At 37.6% G+C, this 18,380-nt stretch overlaps 1 protein-coding gene across 7 annotated transcripts in view; it reads left to right on the forward strand.

Moving 5' to 3' along the window:
• The window catches only part of anne (anne boleyn), a 1,549,371-nt gene that overhangs the window by 271,519 nt on the left and 1,259,472 nt on the right, over window positions 1-18,380 (forward strand). For 5 of the 7 annotated variants that reach the window (XM_067758047.1, XM_067758046.1, XM_067758049.1 and 2 more), the window contains 2 exons: window positions 6,539-6,827; window positions 6,881-7,044. In XM_067758047.1, the coding sequence (XP_067614148.1) occupies window positions 6,586-6,827; window positions 6,881-7,044 (406 nt within the window). In that variant the 5' untranslated portion in view covers window positions 6,539-6,585. Of the gene's footprint in view, window positions 1-4,284; window positions 4,308-6,538; window positions 6,828-6,880; window positions 7,045-18,380 lie in introns of those variants that run through there. The other 2 variants (XR_010947828.1, XM_067758051.1) reach the window with 1 other exon arrangement.

Raw genomic sequence — 18,380 nt, forward strand, 5'->3', positions numbered from 1 at the left:
CGTCGGTGCATAACTGACGGCTTACTTTGACTGTAGAGTGCGCAGCTGCAATTGATTCGGATTTATTTGCTGATTTTGCAACATTATTGTTTTTTGCAGGTGGTGTACATGTAGAAGTAGACGCCTTTGGTTTTTGTATTATTATTTTTAGCTGGTGGTAAAGATGTAGAAGTAGACGTTGTGTTAGATTTATGTGAGGATATAACAGGTGACGTTGTATGTGTAGATGATTTAGATGTAGAGGCGGCTGAGATACACTTTTTGTTTTAGAATTGTTAGATAGCATATTTGACGATTGCATTTGTTTATTTGCTGCAAGTGTTAATGTTGTTGTAGATATAGATGTTGGAAGCGCATTAACAGTAGAAATGGAAGACGAAGAAAATAAAGTTGAAGCAATGCTAATGTTACGGAGAGAGACGATGAATTTGTTTGAATGCCGACGGCATGCGGTTAGTCGGCATACATACAAAAGGAGATTGAGAGAATTCCGTGCCTTGAGGGGTAGCGCGAAATTCAATAAAATTGTTTGACAAAGGATTATTAGTATTGTTGTTGGATGGCATAGAAATAGAGAAATAAATAATGCGCTATTTCTGGCACCCGCACAACAACAAGATTAAGCAGTAAAAACTTTGTTGTTGGATAACTGCATAGAAGCCAGTGATTGGTTTTTTAGTTCGTCGAGCTGTTTAGACAGATTATTGAGCTTGTTGTCAAACCCGCTGTACACTATTTCAAACCCTTGCATTTGGCCCACAAGAATCGCGTCTAAAGCTTTAACGAGCTTATCCGGCATGTCCACGCACTCTTCACAAAAATAAAGCAAGTGACGATTGTTTCTAATTAATCTGACGTCATGATCAGAGATGTCTTTACTACAGGCTTGGAATGTTTTTTTACAGAAACCATTGCACGATATTATATCACCATCGAGCGTTCCCGAAAACCGTCTGTTACACTTTCCACAAAAACCGAGAGCGATTAAAAAACACGTCCGCGCGCAACGAAAGTCAATAATGAGCGAGGAAAAACCGCAACACTCAAGTACGGTTCAGGCTGCGTCTACGTCGGGCGGTGATGTCCCGCATTGGTCAAAACCTATTTACTGGCTATCATCATCCGCTGGTAGATCCGATTAATAATCACAGTGGCGGGCTAAACCGTTTGATGGGCGTCGATAACTCTGTTGCTGGCGTGCCTGGCTGCGTTACCGATAGCGTAATAACCCTCGTTTGCTTCTCGTTCACTCGCTCTGTCGCTTCCATGGTTGACTTCGTCGGCGTCGCTTTCACTGCGTTCACTCGCGTTGATATGACTTGATATGTCTGCTGTATGATCGTGTTGCTGGCTTCATTCAGCCTGATGTTGCGGTGATAGTGTTGTGTATTGCTGGTTTCGTTCGGATTTATGGTGCCATGACAATGTTGTGCGGTCCAAATTTGTCGTCAATATTTGGTCCTCACAAGCTGCAAAATTTATTCCAATCCGTAAACAAAATAATGAGAATCGACGGGGTGGGAGGGCGAGATGGCCAAAAAGGTCGCATGTGGTGTCATAACAAATCGTTCCCGAGATGGTTGGGCTTGGTACCGGTACCTACCGGATCTGCATCCGGAAAAGGACCATCAACATCGATAACACTCCCCAAGGCCTTCGGGGAGTGTCCTTATCGCTAAAACAACAACAACAACATGGTATATGTTCAAAGTTTTTAAAATTCATTCTTCCTAAAATCCTTCCCCACATTACTTACTTGGTCAACTCGTTTGTGACGACCGGTATCTTTCCAATATACTGGAAAGCTGCAAAAGTTATTCCAATCCGTAAACAAAATAATTAGTATCGACCAATAGCCATACTCCCTTTCCTTTCTAAGGTAGTTGAACGTATTCTACATGGGCAAATCGTATCATATATACATGAAAACAAGCTCCTGACAGTCAGTCAGTCCAGTTTCAGGTCAAAACGAAGCTATACAACGGCACTGTTATCTGTGACAGAAGAAATTCGTGGGCGAGTGGATGAAAGTTAAATTGCCTTCTTAACACTTCTCTAACGGTTTTGATGCTGTCGACCATACTCTGCTCTGTAGGAAGCTGGAAAACTTATTTAATTTCTCTGGTCATGCAGCTGCCCTTATAAGGTCATATCTTGGCGATAGGACTCAAGCAGTATGTATAGATGGTAGAAAGTCTGACTTCCTACATGTCTTAAGAGGCGTCCCTGAAGGCTCTATCCTGGTTCCTCTCTTATTTGTTGTGTATATCAATGACTTACCCGATGTCCTAAAGTATTGTAATATTTACATCTACGCTGATGATGTGCAATTGTATACGTGTTGTCCTCGTGATCAAACTAGCTTGTGCATAAATAACTTCAACCAAGACTTCAATTAAATATTTTCATCGGCTACTATGAATGGCTTATGTTTAAACCCGAATAAGTCAAAATGTATTGTTATTCATATGTATTTTCCCACTAATGATTTAGAGAATGTAGTGTTTAACAATACCGTTATAGAATACGCAGATACGACAAAAAACTAAGGTATAGTTTTTAACAAAACATTGACATGGAAAGACCATATTTTTAGTACGGTTGGAAAAGTGTATTGAATGCTTCGTACACTACGGTTAACACAGTATTTCACGCCTTTGCATATAAGACTACTTCTGGCTAAAGCCTTAATACATACGCCCCTCTATGGTTGTGAGATTTACTCAAACTGTGAATATGTGTGCAAGAACATACTAAATGTTGTTTACAACAACATTGCTATATATGTTTATGGGTTGAAAAGACCTGATCACGTAGCATATAACGCTGAAAGGTTGCTAAATATTTCTTTCGAAAATCTTTTAAAAGTCAAAACACTGTATGAGGTGGGTTTGGTCAAAGGCTGAGGTGTGCTCAGTCAATCCGAGTACTAGCTAACGGTGGCTCTTAGCAGATGTTGAATGACGGCGGCTCTCGCCAAAGGGTGATGACGGCGGTAGTGATGATCACGCCCGAAGAGAGAGTATTAAATGACGCTGGTTCTCACCAAAGAGCTGTGACCGCGGTGGTGGCTAGACTTCGGTATGGGATGTCCAAGGACCGGGAAGGCGATGGTGGTTGTACCTAAAGCGAAGTGTCGATTAGTGAGTTGGGTTGAACATCTGGCATTACTTAGCTTGTTCCATGATTGCTTGATATTTATTGATTCAACGCTTGAAGAAATGAATATGCTTAAAGTCAGATCAGCTGATGTGCCGAATTAATTGCTCGCTTCCATCCGAACGCTGCAATTCATTATTTCGTTGACAGTGCCGCAGCCAATCTTCTGCTTGACGAAGAGTATGCGTTAATATGCAAAAAGAATAGTCTGATCTGCGCCGGTGTATTCAATACGCGAATGATATTTATGAAGAAATCAAGATCATGCGTTCCAAAGCTGACGAAGTTTTCGGAGAGATGTTCAAATCAGCCACTCATATTGCAAATTTCATCGATACTGCGATTACTGTGCCCCGTAGAGCGGTTCGCCAGACCAACCGTGATAATTATGACGAAAGCCTTAGGAGTGCTATCGGAAGGAAAATTATTATTTCTCTATAGGTTATGTATGTAAATTGATCTGGCGTTATCTTGTCATCGCTTATAGAAATGAACATCATTACTCAACAATTATTATAATGATATAAGTGTAACAATGACAGTAAGTCCGTAACGTTATATATCGTCGGTCCAATGCCAAAGTCACGAATGTGCATATTTGATGTGTAGAGAAAAACGCGTAGGACATTGTTAAAAATAGAGATTTAATTAATAGAGATTTAATTTTGTATTTTTCAAACACTATTGGAAGGTTTACTTTTGTAAACCACTAAGTAATGTTAACTGAAAAATGATTTTTTAATTTTTTTTTCAAAAAAATGCACATTTGTTGTTTTGGCTTTGCAAAATTTGACATATCTAATATTTCGTTTAAACAAAAAATGGCATATTCGTGACTTTGGCATTGTACCGACGATATATCAACGTCTTTCATTCGAAAATTTATGAATATATTGCAAATATATAATAATTGTACTCTCTGCTGCAGAGCCGGCCACACAAATACTAAAACAATTGCATAAGTGTGTGTAAAAATTGAGTGACAACTCCCCACAGTGTGCTAAAAGAAAATGTGGACTGTGAAGTTCGAAATTAAGAAGGACTCTGGTTATCTGATTTCAAGCTAATCCTAACAATATTTACTTATATTCATATGACTAAGAACGAGGAGGTCGAGCTAGCCAGATACAACTTTTTTATAAAAGAAGGTATGGTATTCCTTCAATGCAAAATTTACTTAAAAAAATCACTTATTCATTAAGAAAGAACTATAAAACAAAGTAAATGTAAGGATAGAAATATGTATATATTTTCAAAACATAAAGCTATTCAATAAAAAAAATATATAAAAATTAATAAAACTTAGTAGAACGTATAAAAAGTTGCTTATATTAAATTGTCAATATTTATTAAAAATTAATTAATTATTATTAATTATTAATATTTAAATTGTTATTATCAATATGTATGTTCAAAGGAACTTAATAATACTAACTATAACGTATTAAAAGTCACTTTAACGTTGCAGCATATTGTTTTTATTATGTGCCCAAAAAGTAGCATGGACTTTTCCTTTTGCATTCACTGTTGATTTTAGTGAGTGACAAGCGAAAGCAAACGATCGTGATCGCACATCGTTAGTGTCTGTGTGAAAATCCGAACTCAAATTGCACAATGTGCAACTTTTGGCCGGCTCTGGTCTACTGTGTATGTATACATACATGAGTTAGTTTTGTTATTCACACCTCCGATTATTATCTTTCCATTTTTGTTGTGAATGTTCTATTGAAGATTTCAAATCTGCACCCCCCAAAAAAATTTCCTGGGGCCGTCCTTGACATAGGTTTTGGTTTTTGATGGGGTTTTCAGTTTGGTCGTTATATAACCTTCTGGTTACACTACGGACTGATTCAGTCTATGTGAGGTCCTCATGGACCGGCCAGTTCAACCTAACCTACCCTAACCGCTGTTCATTATTTCAACAATATTATTTATATTTTATTTAATCAGCGAGGCAGGCTTATATTGGTTTTAACTATTTTTATTATCTTTCTACGCATGACTTCATCACAATATTTAAATGGAACAAATTTTTAGATTATAATGTAGTAGGCTTACGTGAACGTTTGTAAAAGTTTTTGGATCGCAAAAGGTACAATGTATTTATTAGCTGAGGGGATCTTGGTTTGAAGAGGGGGAGTTTGGATCCCAGCTTCTGGTTTTTGTATATTCTACCAAACCTATAACTTGACGTACTTAACCTTATCTCAACGTTTTATTTATGATTCTATAAATCTAGGAACAAAGGGCGTTTTTTGAGCTTCAGTCTCTCATTTGATTAACATAAATTTTCCCCTTTTCTTTGCTAGGTTTTTCATACTTTCACAAGCATTGAAAAAGTACTTATATTTCTAGTCATGTCCATACATATATGTAATAAAGTGTTTATGCTGACAACATAGATATCATCGGCCACACCCACGCCAAAAGTTATGCTTACTCAAAACTGGAAGAAAAGGATGGGTTTAGAGTTTTGTTGTCATCAAACAAATAGTCAGCGTAGTCATAGATTCAGAATTATTGTGTTAAATAAAATTAACATAAACAACAACAGCCTTGAAATCCATCGAAGAATCAGTCTTGCCAATAACTGCAACTTTGGACTAGGAAGGCAATTGAAAAGTCAACTCCCTTTCGATGAACTAAAATCATGCTCTACAATTCACTTATTGCACCGGTCCTGATATATGGTGCAGAAGCATGAACCATTACAACACCAGACGAGGAGTCCCTAGGAGTCTTCCCGAGAAAAGTTCTTCGAGTGGTTTGCAAACCTCTACGCGTTGGTGCACGAGAGTACCGAATAAAATTGTATGATGAACTGTACGGGCTTTACGAAGTCATCAATATAGTCCAGTGAATTCAAACACAGTGGCCACGCTGGGGCCATGTTATGCGAATGCAAGAGGACGCTCCGGATAAGAAAGTATTGTTATCGGAACCCACCCCGAAAAAAGGGGAAAAGGGAGGCCCTTACTCCGCTAAAAGGTTGAAAACTGTTTATATTCCCTCGGTCTTACCAATTGGCGCCAATTATCACAACGAAGAACCGACTGGCGCGCCTTGTTCGGCGGTCATAACCGTTTAAACGGTTGATCGCCAATTAAGTAAGTAAGAAAGTGCTAAAAGTTTTAAAGGTCACATAAATTTTTTGAATTAAGCGTTCTGATAGTGGTTTGCAGACCTTATAATATGAATTTCGCTTCCTTTCATTCCTGCTGGGACAAATTCTTGTATTTATGAAGCCATATAATTGTTTTCTATCTATAAGATATTTTTTAATGCTACGAACTATTTAACAGTAAAGATTTTCATGTTTATAATTTTGTAAACAAATTTGATTATTTTTGTGTTAATGATAGGTTTTTGTTTGTTTTAGATACCAAAGAGTGTGCGGGGCTAATTAATTCAAATGAAGCAGACGAGATGCTAATTACTGGTTACAAGCGTTCTTATTTGCGAACATTACTATGTTGGTGGCTGATTTGTGTCAGTGGTGGCTTATTACGCCTCATAATGCACTGGTGGCAGCATTGGTATTTAATTGCTACACACGTCCAGTGTCCATTAGAAAGTGCTGAGAAGGTGCTAATTCAAGAAGCTTATCAAGGAAAACATACAACATATTATGTGAAAACTGTACAAGAGCTCAATGCATCCCAGCTGAAGTAATGTTATGTTTATAATTATTTCACTATTTCATTACTATATATTTTTGTAGGGAAACAATTGCAGAGGAAAGTCGGCTGCGATCCTCGCTGCAAGCCGGAGATGACAGTTCTAGTTGTACTGATACCCCAACATTGCAAACACACCATAAGAGGATAAAAATAGATGAAACAAACTTTCAACTGAGCTTGCACTTCTCTTCAGCACAATTTAAACGTACGTTGAATATATCTAAATATCGAAATATTGGTTTTATTTTTGTGATATATGTGTATTGAATTATTTAGAACAAATTTCTGATTTCATGCAAAGAGTAAGTATTTTTTCGGAAATGAATCCCTCATAGTTACCATGAAAAGTTTTCATTTATTCCGATGTAACATTGTTCAGCCACTTATAAAGTCACCATACGAAATTCATTGTTCCTGTTTGCGATGTCAATTTTATCTTTCTGATAGCCATTAGAGGCAGTTTATATTTTATTTTATTCATTTGGATTAAAGTCGACACAGACACAATGCGGTCTACTACAAAGATATATATTAACATAAAATTAATATTACAATTAAAAATAATTAAATACAATTGTATATATTAAATTCAACCATACATATGAAAGAAAGTACAAAATATCAGGCCAGACGTGAAAGTATTGAATTATGCAACGCGGAAATCGAACATTTAAAGCTGATGCAATTATACAAGTTATTGTAGTGCGAACACCAGTTACGCAGTGGATTATTTTTGGCAAAATTTTGCCGGCAAAGTGGTAAATGAAAAGGCACATAGTGCCTGGACGTTTTACCAGGAACAGCAAAATTTAGTCGACTAACAAGATCAGAGGAGTCAATCTCGTCCATAATGAGCTTATGAATGAACATTACCCCGAGTAAAGTTCTTCGATTTTCTAAATCGCGCGATTTTTTATTCCAAATTTTCTATTTTTTCGTGAAATAAATATACGAAGTTGAATGAAAAAGGTCCGTTTTCCTCGTTGGTACTATTTAAAACATTTTTCATTCGTTGGTACAATTAAAAGCATCTGGTAGCACCAAGCAAGCAGTGAATTAGATAAAATGGCTGTATGCTTGTGTTCGCGAAAAGTAACAAAGAAATTATTAAATTTTACAATAATACGTAAATTTAAACAAAAGAAAATATTTGTTTGTGGTTTTATAAACATTATAGAGTCTACTTATGTATAAAATTCTTGTGAAAGTGTGCGTATGTAGTTAAAAAGTGATAGTTATACCATGGTAACTTTAACAACTAGTTACTAGTAAATTGTTAAAACAATTAAAAATTACTCACTGTTTCTCGTTGTGGAACTCCCTTAGAATCTATGTGCAAAATTTCAAAGGTCCAACCCCTTTGGTTTACGAATAAAACCAATTGGTCCCTTAATGTATAGCCGACCCCTGAAATGAGTCCAAGTCTGCCTGAAGAAACTCCACACGGGAATACTCCGAAGGCAAATATGAGTAACAAAGTTTAACATCATCCGCATACATAAGAGTTCGGGAATGTATAAGAGTTTGTGGTAAGTCATTTATAAACAAGTTAAAAAGTAACGGACCCAAATGACTACCCTGAGGCACACCAGACGTTACATCAAACAACCTTGAAAGACTGTTTTTAAACAAAACTTGTTGAGTCCGATTCGCGAGATAGCTTTCGAGCCATACAAGCAAATGCTTCGGAAACCCAAGTAAATCAAGTTTGTAAACTAAAAGCTCATGATTGACAGAGTCAAACGCTTTACTGAAGCCGGCATAGGTCACATCTGTTTTCCTATTGCTTAAAAATCCATCCATTAAAAAAGAAGTAAACTCTAGCAAGTTGGTAGTGGTTGATCTACGCGGCACAAAACCATGCTGGCAGGGCGATAATATGGAGCTACACATGTGTTGAAGTTGACATGTAATTATTTGCTCAAATGTTTGGAATAGCTGAAAGCTTAGCTATACCTCTATAGTTCTCGAAACTAGACCTACTACCTTTTTTGTGCAAAGGTATAATAAATGATTTCTTCCAAATCAATGGAAAAGTGGCAGATTCCATAAATAATTGGAATAATTTATGTATCGGCTCAGATAAGTTAACTGCGCAGTATTTGAGCACACAACTAGGAACACCATCTGGACCCGGACCTAGAAGTGTCTGAAGAACAGTATTCTTATCAATTACTGGATTAGGTATGCAATTGAAACTTTCCAAGTTGTACGGGTATTGAACCGGTTGCAAACGTTTGGATGAGTATGTCGACTTGAAGAATTCTGAAAATAATTCTGCAATGTCATTATAAGAACTGGCATAATTGCAACCAAAAGAAAAGGTAGCTGGAAAGCCAGCTACTTTCCTCTTAGAATTAACAAAACTGTAAAATCTTTTCGGATTGTTGAAAATTTTAAATTTACAACTGCTTAAGTACAACTTATAACATTGTTGGTTTAGACAATGAAAGTTGCGCTTGCCAAGGCAGTCGGTTCTGTGTACCGGAGCGACTCGGGATTTTTCCCGACCAAGGACTGTCATTTCAGTGTAACCCCATTTAATTTGTTGTGTCCCTCCCACAAATTGTCATCCTCCTTGCAGCGGGACTGCGCCACACTCTCCTGCTCCGGGAAGGTATCGAACCCAATCCGGGCCCGGCTCCTGACCCCGGGCCTGATAAATGGTTTTGCTGCGTTTGCCGGAAAAGAATCTTTTTAGGACGGCCATAGTCTTTTCAGTGTGTCACGTGCAAAGGATAGTTGCATCGGACAGGTTGTTCTGGGCTAGATCCCAAAACCAGATGTCCTCGTAACTTTATAAATCTTTTGTGGCTCCTGGCTGTTCACGCCCAAGGGCGACCCGTAGTCTACGTCTTAGCGCCCCTCCCCCCACTACCTTCCAGCAGCTCTGCTGCTCAGCAAGCCACAACAAGTACCCGCTGCTGCCCGCGCCCTACGGAGCCACCAACTCATACGGCCGCTCCCACTCATAACTGCAATCTCCGTAGTAGAGTGGGTAGCAATGCTGAGCATCAGCCCCTGCCCCGTCTTCTTCCGCCTCTGTTTTCCGGCAGCAATCGTGTAGGTTAGGGAAACAGACTCTTAGTCCGTACCACCTTTTGCACCGTTTGCCAGCACAGAATATATAGGTTTGCGACATCCGCCCAATGCAGCTCCTGCCTTGGATGGTGCAACTTTCCTCCGCGACGGAAACCCCCTACGGGCCTCGTTGCGCCATTTTGCCAGGCCGCAAACCCAAATACACCGGTTACCCCAATGCTTACCCAGGGACGTCCAGTCCCAGGGCCACAACAGCAATTGCGCCATAGCCTTTCACAACCCAGGCGTAGTCACCCGTCACTTATTCCTAGAGTGACGACGTCTCCCCCGCTGCACTTCAGAATTCTGCAGTTAAACTGTAATGGATTAACTGGCAAGATCACAGAGATAGTCAATTTCATGAAGCGGCACAACATCCGCATTGCTGCGATTCAAGAGACTAAACTCACAGCAAGATCTGCTCTGCAGACCTGTTCTGGGTATAATGTCCACAGAAAAGATCGCGAGAGCGGAAATGGAGGTGGTCTCGCGTTTATCATACACCACTCAGTGGAATATCATATATTTGATCCCGACATCGGCCGCAGGGATAATGTCCTAAAACGCCATGGCTTATCAGTCCGGTTAGGCGATGTAAACCTAGAAATCATCAACATCTATATCCCTCATGCCACCTGCTGCCCCAGTGGATACCGCCCTAATATTAGCGCCTTACTCACTGGCGATAAGCGCATTATCTTAGGCGATTTAAATGCCCATCACGATCTATGGCATTCAAACTTGCAGGCGGGCAGCAGGGGTGCGATGTTGCGGATCAAATAGAATGAACGCCATTCTGCACAATAAACGGGGACGCCCCCACTCGTATGGTAGAAAGCTGTCACAGTTCCCCAGATATATCAATCGTGAGCGGAGGACTCGTATACTGCGTCGAGTGGCAGCCGATGGTAACATTGGCATCCGACCACCTGCCGATACTTATTTCGCTCGAGCGTACCGCCGACTTCATCGTCACCGAAAAACGCACTTTCATAAACCTTGAAAAAGGAAAGTGGGATGAATACAAATCATTCATTTTGCACTACCGACTGTTTTGTTGTAATTAGAGTTGTTAGAAAATCGGGTTTACAGTCTAGTAAATTAGAAAAACACCTTTTTTATTTCATATGGTGCCGACGTTTCGACCTTTTATTGTGCTCTTCTTCAGGGCCTAGTGACAAAATTGTGAAATTAAAATATTACTTATAAAGCCTTGCATTCAACTAAGGGTTAATTCTATTACAGGTACATATATAATTTTTCCAAACTTACTAAAAATTACTGCGTTTTTCTTCGTTAGTTTTAATTGTACATTTGTTTGTTTTCTGTATCAAAAGTGGTGTGGAAAACACGGTCAAAAAATAGTTTTAAAGCAAATAACAAAAATACGGAAGATTCTATAAAATTTAAAATTATTTAAAATAAAGGAAAATGATCAAGTAAATAAAAACATGGATATAAGTAAGCACAACTACTTCCTTACATATACATGAGTTTGACGTTTTCTTTATGCTAGTTTGTTGACTGTTGAGTGATTGCTGGTGTCACTTGAGGGTGCACGCATAGATGTCGCTGATTGACTCCGCTTCTATGCTACTTTTGTTTACACAATTTTTATCCGCTTTTATGCGTATTTCTTCTAAGAGCATTCTCTTCCTCCAGTTGTTCTCTCTTGCTAATACCTTGGCATTGTTGAAGTCAAATTTGTGTCTAAGAGTAACAGCATGGTGAGCAAGTGCGCTTTGTTCTATTCTTCGTTTTTCAATATCATTGCTATGTTGGTTCAAACGTTTGTATAGATGTTGAGATGTAGTGCCTATGTAACCCCTCTTTTTGTGACAATCGATGTAATCTATTTTATAAACAACGTTTTTTTTTCTTTCTTTTTTTGTGGTATTTTATCTTTCATTTTGTTGTATAACTGTCCAACGTAGTTTTTGTTTTTGTATGCAAATCGTATTTTGTTTGTAATATCGTAGAATTTTCGGGTTATCTTCTTGGTTATATAGGGAAAATATGATATCGCGTATGTTTTCACGTTTGTTTGCTGTTGTTGTGTATTGGTATTACTTGATATTAGCGCGTTGTTGTTGTTTGGGGTTCGGTAACGATTTATAAGCCTCGATATTAATTTTGTTGGATAGTCATTTGCTTTTAGGATCCCTTTGATTTTTATTTTGTTTTTCTGTTGGTATTGGTGATCGCTAGGACAGAAAATTCGGTTTATTAATCCCTTTGCGGTGCTGATCTTTTGGGATAGTGGGTGTATTGACGTATAATTTAAGATGCGGTCCGATGAAACGGGCTTGCGATACCAATCTGTGTTGAAGGTTCCATCTTGTGTATTCCTATGAATTATCATGTCCATGAATGGTAGCCTATTGTTGTTTTCTGTTTCGTAGGTGAATTCAATTCCAGGTTCTATTTGGTTAAAAATTTTCAAAGTTGCTGAAAGAATGCTTTCTGGTAGTATCAGATATTGGTCATCTACGTATTTCTTTACGACGGTTATGTTGAAACTTATTTCTTCGTTCATCTTTTTTGTAGCTCTTTGTAAGACATCATCCATTAAAATTTCTACTAGTATACAGATAATGGGGGATACCATGGGGCATCCTGACTTTTGTGCGTAGAACTTCCCTTTGAATTGGAAGTAACTATTTTTTGTGCAGATTGTGATCATTTCATTAAATTCACTCTGCGATAGCTTTGTGTGTGTTTCGATTTCTCCCTAGCGCTCATTCAACACTCTTATGATTGAATCTACAGATGCATTAGTAAAGAGACTTTTTACGTCGAACGAAACTTGTATTTGGCCTGGTCGGTGTGTTTGTTCGGCGATGAAACTTTTGAAATCGTTTGAGTTGCGCAGGTGAAAGTGCGACTTTGGTATGTCTGCTAGAATTTCTGCTGCGTATTTCGATAATGCTGTTGTGGCTCCATCACAGTCCGCGGAAATGGGTCTAAGGGGCATTGTGTTTCCGTTTTTGTGGTGTTTTGGTACAAAATACATTCTTGGTGGCGTTGAGTTGTATGTAGTAAGTTTTCTTTTGGTTAACGAGTCTATCTTTCCTCTACTGAAGAGTGTGTTTACAAACTGGTTGCTTTTCTTTTGAATTTTGTTTGTGGGATCAGCTATTACGTTGTATGTGTTGTTGTCGCTGAGCATCTCGTTAGCCATATTTAGTAGGTCACTTTTATTTATGAAAACCGATTTATTACCCTTGTCTGATCTTGTGCACGTTATTTCCAGATTGTTTTTGAAAAACTTAATGCAATTTTTCTTTTTTTGCAGAAGAAACCTTTCCAAATTTCATGATCTTGATGTTGATTTAGCTTGTAGTATTGCCTGTGTGACGGTTTGCCCAGTTTCGGTTCTATACTGTTGTTCATGATGCATTCCACTTCAGCTATTATCTCTTTAGTCGGTAATTCGTTTGGTGTTGTGGACAGTCCAAAGTTGGGCCCTAGCCCCATCAAAAGCATAACGTCATTTGGTATATTAGTAGTTGTTGCATTGTGTATAAAGTTCGTTGTGTCTGCTGTAATATGGGCCAAATTTGATTTGATTCTAATCGGGTATATTTGGTGTTCAGTTTGTTGACGGTGGTAGTATGTTTGTTGTTGTAGCTTATTTCTTGCGATCGGAAAAACTCATCTAAGTTTTGTATACTGTTCGATCTTATATTTGATCTTATATTCTTAATTTGTTGTTCGAGCTAATTTTCCAAAAGGATATTTTAATTTCTATATTTAATATTTTCTTTCTAAAATCTGAAACTAGTAGACCTATTTCTCTATTATATGGTGTGTTCTCTTCTAAGCTTTGGAATAGATGAATACAAATCCTTTACAGACAGCCGCTTTGCTGCCCTCCCTATCCCGACTGATGCTTGCCAAGGGGAGCGTGCTTTCCGCAAGGCCATTGAATCCGCCTCGGCTCGCTTTATTCCCGCCGGCAGAATTCCCGAAATTCGGCCTCATTTTCCGGCGGAGGCCGCAAATTTAGCGAGAGAACGTGACTTTATTAGACAGCTCGATCCCGGCGACCTGCAAATAAGGGATATAAACTAACGCATCATATTGCTTGTATAGCAGTGTCCGTTGTATGGCAGCGCATACTGTAAAGTAAGGTTCTGCCATACCGGCGTGTACTGTATTTGTGGTCAGCTGTACTTGTAAATACATATATTGGCGTCATGGGTTATTGCATTAGCCAATTTGGCGTGTGCCGTTTCTATGTGCGTAAGTTCATACTCGCCTTAGTATGCAAACATAATTACAGTTATCCGTTAGCTATGAATATGTATACCTACACACCAATCCCTGCATTTAAGACCATATATGTATATAAAAGCGCAAGTGCCGCTCCACAACATATATTTAAGAAAAACGATAGCATGTTCGTTCCTTTTCATGCTCATGTAAACAATGTATATAAATATATAAAAGCGCAAACGACGCGCCACTCACCAATAGACAATATAATGCTCGTTCTCTCTAGTATGTAATAATATAAGCTGCGCTCACATGTACGAATAAGCATGCTCATAAGAATTACCGAAGTTATTATATATATACACTCACAAATGTTTCCCTTTCCTAGTCGTAAGAATATAAGTAACACACACTTGCGCATATAAATATAAATGTACACAAGATTTCGTATCACCGAGCGAGTCATAATATAACACATATGTATAGACGGTTGAACGAAGATTTTGCAAGCAACAAAATGTTGCATGAAATACATAGAGAGAAATATTATCGTTACGACGCAGGCAACTAAAAGCCGAATTTGCAAATAAAGATTCAGATTTTATTTGACTGTCAACTAAGACACTTCGTTTCATTTTTATATTTCGGCTAGTCCTACACGTCAGAAGTGGGGTTGCGCGCCGCGTTTGTTGAAAAAAATACCCGAATTTTTTTATTTTTCCAAAAATATTGATAAATTAATGTGAAAGACAATTAAAGGTACGAAATAAAAGTGTGCAAAAAAGTAAGAACGAAAAGTGCGTGAAAAGTAAGAAATAAGAAATATAAGATATTAAAGAACTGAAAAAAAAAAAACCTGAAAGAAACAATGTTGTTGGTGAATGGTTATAATGGTACACAGTTACGTGAAAGGTTGCGGCAACTTGGTTTACCAACAAGTAGTACCAAAGCTTCGCTTATCTGTCGCCTAAATAGCGTGCCACCGAATGAACGTGGCGAATGTCCAGGGGGTATATTCAGTAACTCCCCAGATCCGTTGCAGAAAGAAAACGACGACGAAAGCGTGGACGACGAAGATGCGCTTCAGATGGTACCGGAAGGCGAGCCAGAAAATATACGACATATCACACTGCTTCAACGCGAAATAGATGTGCTACAACGTCAAAAGGAGCTACTATGCAGAGAGAACGAGTTGTTGAAGAAAACGGCACATATGGAGCTCAAAGATAATAACTCGCAGATTACATCACCCCATTCAAGTGCACCCGATCTGTAAATCCACCAATTGACATGGTAAATAGCATGCTGACCGATTTCGATGGTACTACCAACTGCGAGTTGTGGGTAAGCCAATTTCAAACGGTCACCCAAACTTATGATGTCGACGAAAAAATGAAGCTAGTGCTATTTACGAATAAGATGAAAGATAGAGCAGCTGCGTGGCTGCATGCCAAAGCCGATTTTGCAGTAATAGGTATTCAAAACCTAGTCTCAGAACTGCTCATAACGTTCAAAACAAATGAAAACAAATTGGTAATGCGTAAAAACTTTGAAAGCCGAAAGTGGACAGCAGGTGAAATATTTGCAGACTATATGAACGACAAAAAATACTTGCTATGCCACTGCAAATCGACGACGCTGAAATGTTGGAATACATCATTGATGAGATACCAGACGAACAGCTGAAAGTGCAGGCAAACCTTCGATGTTTCAATTCAGTGCCAGACATTTTAAAGGCGTTCAACAAAATACAGCTGAAGTCACCAAGACCAATAAAAACGGAAGACAAGTGCTACAATTGCAATTCAAAGGGACATTATGCCAATCAATGTACGAAACCGAAACGTGAGCCGGGTGCGTGCTATGCTTGTGTCAGTACATCACACCGTGTTTTACAGTGTCCGGAACGGAAAATTGCACCAAGAAATGATTACGTAAGATTTTTTATTTTAGTTTTTACACAGGTAGTAAGTATATTTTATCTTTCTAGAATGCATTATAGACACAGGAAGTCCAGTTAGTCTAGTAAAAAGGTCGTGTTTGCCACATAATATAAAAATCGAAAATTTGGAAAATTCTTTTTATTTTGGTATTAATAATACACCAATTCTCACATTAGGTAAAACTGTATGTAATATTATATTGGATAATAAAATGTTTCACATTCAATTCATTGTCGTTGACGATAAAACTATGTCTTATAATGCTATTCTAGGAAGAAATTTTTTAGATATGTGTAAGTATAAATTAGTTAGAGAAGATGAAAAGAAAATGAAAATTTTAAATCATAATATATTGTCTGAAAGAGAAGAAAGCAAAAGTTTGTACAAAAGCGAAGAAGAAAATGAAATTGAAAATATTACATCAGATTGTGGGGAAAAAAGTAAAATTGAAATATTTGATGAAAATGCGCACATATCAAAGGCCGGCGAAACATATAGTTTTTTAAATGAACAAGGTAACCATAACCTCTGTACACTAGAAAACGTTAATGATTCTCATCTGATAATGGGCGATGATATTAAGCAAGCAGATAGGCGCTTTCTAAATGATTTATTCGATAAGTTTTATTTGAGCTCTAGTAAGAGTGTCGAACCAAAATTGAAGTTTGAAATGAAATTAATTTTGGAAAAAGTTAAGCCATTCAGATGTCCACCTAGGCGGTTATCATATACCGAGAAAAATAAGTTACGAATTTTGTTAGACGAGTATCTTAGGAAGAATTACATTAGACCAAGTGATTCTGAATACGCTTCGCCGATTGTTCTTGTGAAGAAAAGAACGGGTGATTTGATAATGTGCGTAGATTTTCGCACACTTAACAAATACACAGCAAAAGATAATTACCCGATTCCTCTAATCGACGACTTACTTGATAGATTAGCAAACAAAAAACTTTTTACGAAATTAGACTTAAAGAATGGGTTTTTTCACGTTTTTATGCATCCAGATTCCATAAAATATACATCATTTGTCACTCCCCTTGGACAATTCGAATTTTTGAGAATGCCGTTTGGACTTAGGAATGCACCGTCTGCATTCCAAAGATTTGTTAACAAAATATTTTCAGACATGATTAGAGAACAAAAAGTTATAATATATCTAGATGATATAATGATTGCGACAGAAACTTTAAGTGAGCATTTTGATATTTTACGTGAAGTTTTTAAAAAATTAGTAGAAAACAATTTGGAACTAAGAATAGATAAGTGTGAGTTTTTACAGTCAACTATTAAATATTTAGGTTACACTGTCACGAAAGAAGGAATAAGTGCAGATGAAAAAGGTTTAGTAGCGATAACAAATTTTCCAGTCCCCTCAAAGCTACAATCAGTTCAAAGTTTCCTTGGACTATGTTCCTATTTTCGACGTTTCATAAACAATTTTTCTATTGTAGCAAAACCACTTTATGACTTAACCAAAAAAGATAGGGAATTTAAGTTCGGGCCGGATGAACTAAAATGTTTCGAAACCTTAAAACAAAAGTTATTAGAAGCACCAAATTTAGCAATTTATGATATGAACAACGAAACGTAATTGCATTGCGATGCAGTATATTAGGGTTTGGTGCCATATAATTGCAGAAAAAATCGGATAAAAAATGGCATCCGATTTTTTACTTTTCAAAGAGAACAACAGAAGCGGAAACAAAGTATCACAGTTTTGAGCTTGAGACATTGGCCATAGTATATGCCCTTAAAAGATTTAGAATTTACTTACAAGGCTTACATTTTAAAATAGTTACAGATTGTAATTCTTTAACTCTGACCCTAAATAAAAAAGAAATTAACCCTAGGATTGCACGGTGGGCTCTAGAGTTGCAGAATTTCGATTATGTATTAGAACATAGGGCAGGTACACGAATGCAGCATGTCGACGCTTTAAGCAGAAATAACGTTTTAATGGTCGATTCTAATACATTTGAGAAAAATCTCATAATATGTCAAGGTAAAGATGAGGAAATCCAAAAATTAAAGGACATAATGCAAAATAATGAAAATAGTTTTTTTGAAATGCGCAATGGTATAGTTTACAGAAAAAACAAGAACGGTAATATTTTATTCTATGTACCTACAAGCATGGAAAGCCATATTATGTATAAATTTCACGATGAGATGGGTCATGTAGGAACTGATAAGATGTTAGACTTAATATCAAAAAGCTATTGGTTTCCGAAAATGAAGGAAAAGGTTACACATCACATAAAAAATTGTTTGAAATGTATAGTTTATTCTTCGAAAC

The sequence above is a fragment of the Eurosta solidaginis genome, chromosome X (assembly GCF_040869045.1).
Source record: "Eurosta solidaginis isolate ZX-2024a chromosome X, ASM4086904v1, whole genome shotgun sequence".
Taxonomy (NCBI): Eukaryota; Metazoa; Arthropoda; class Insecta; order Diptera; family Tephritidae; genus Eurosta; species Eurosta solidaginis.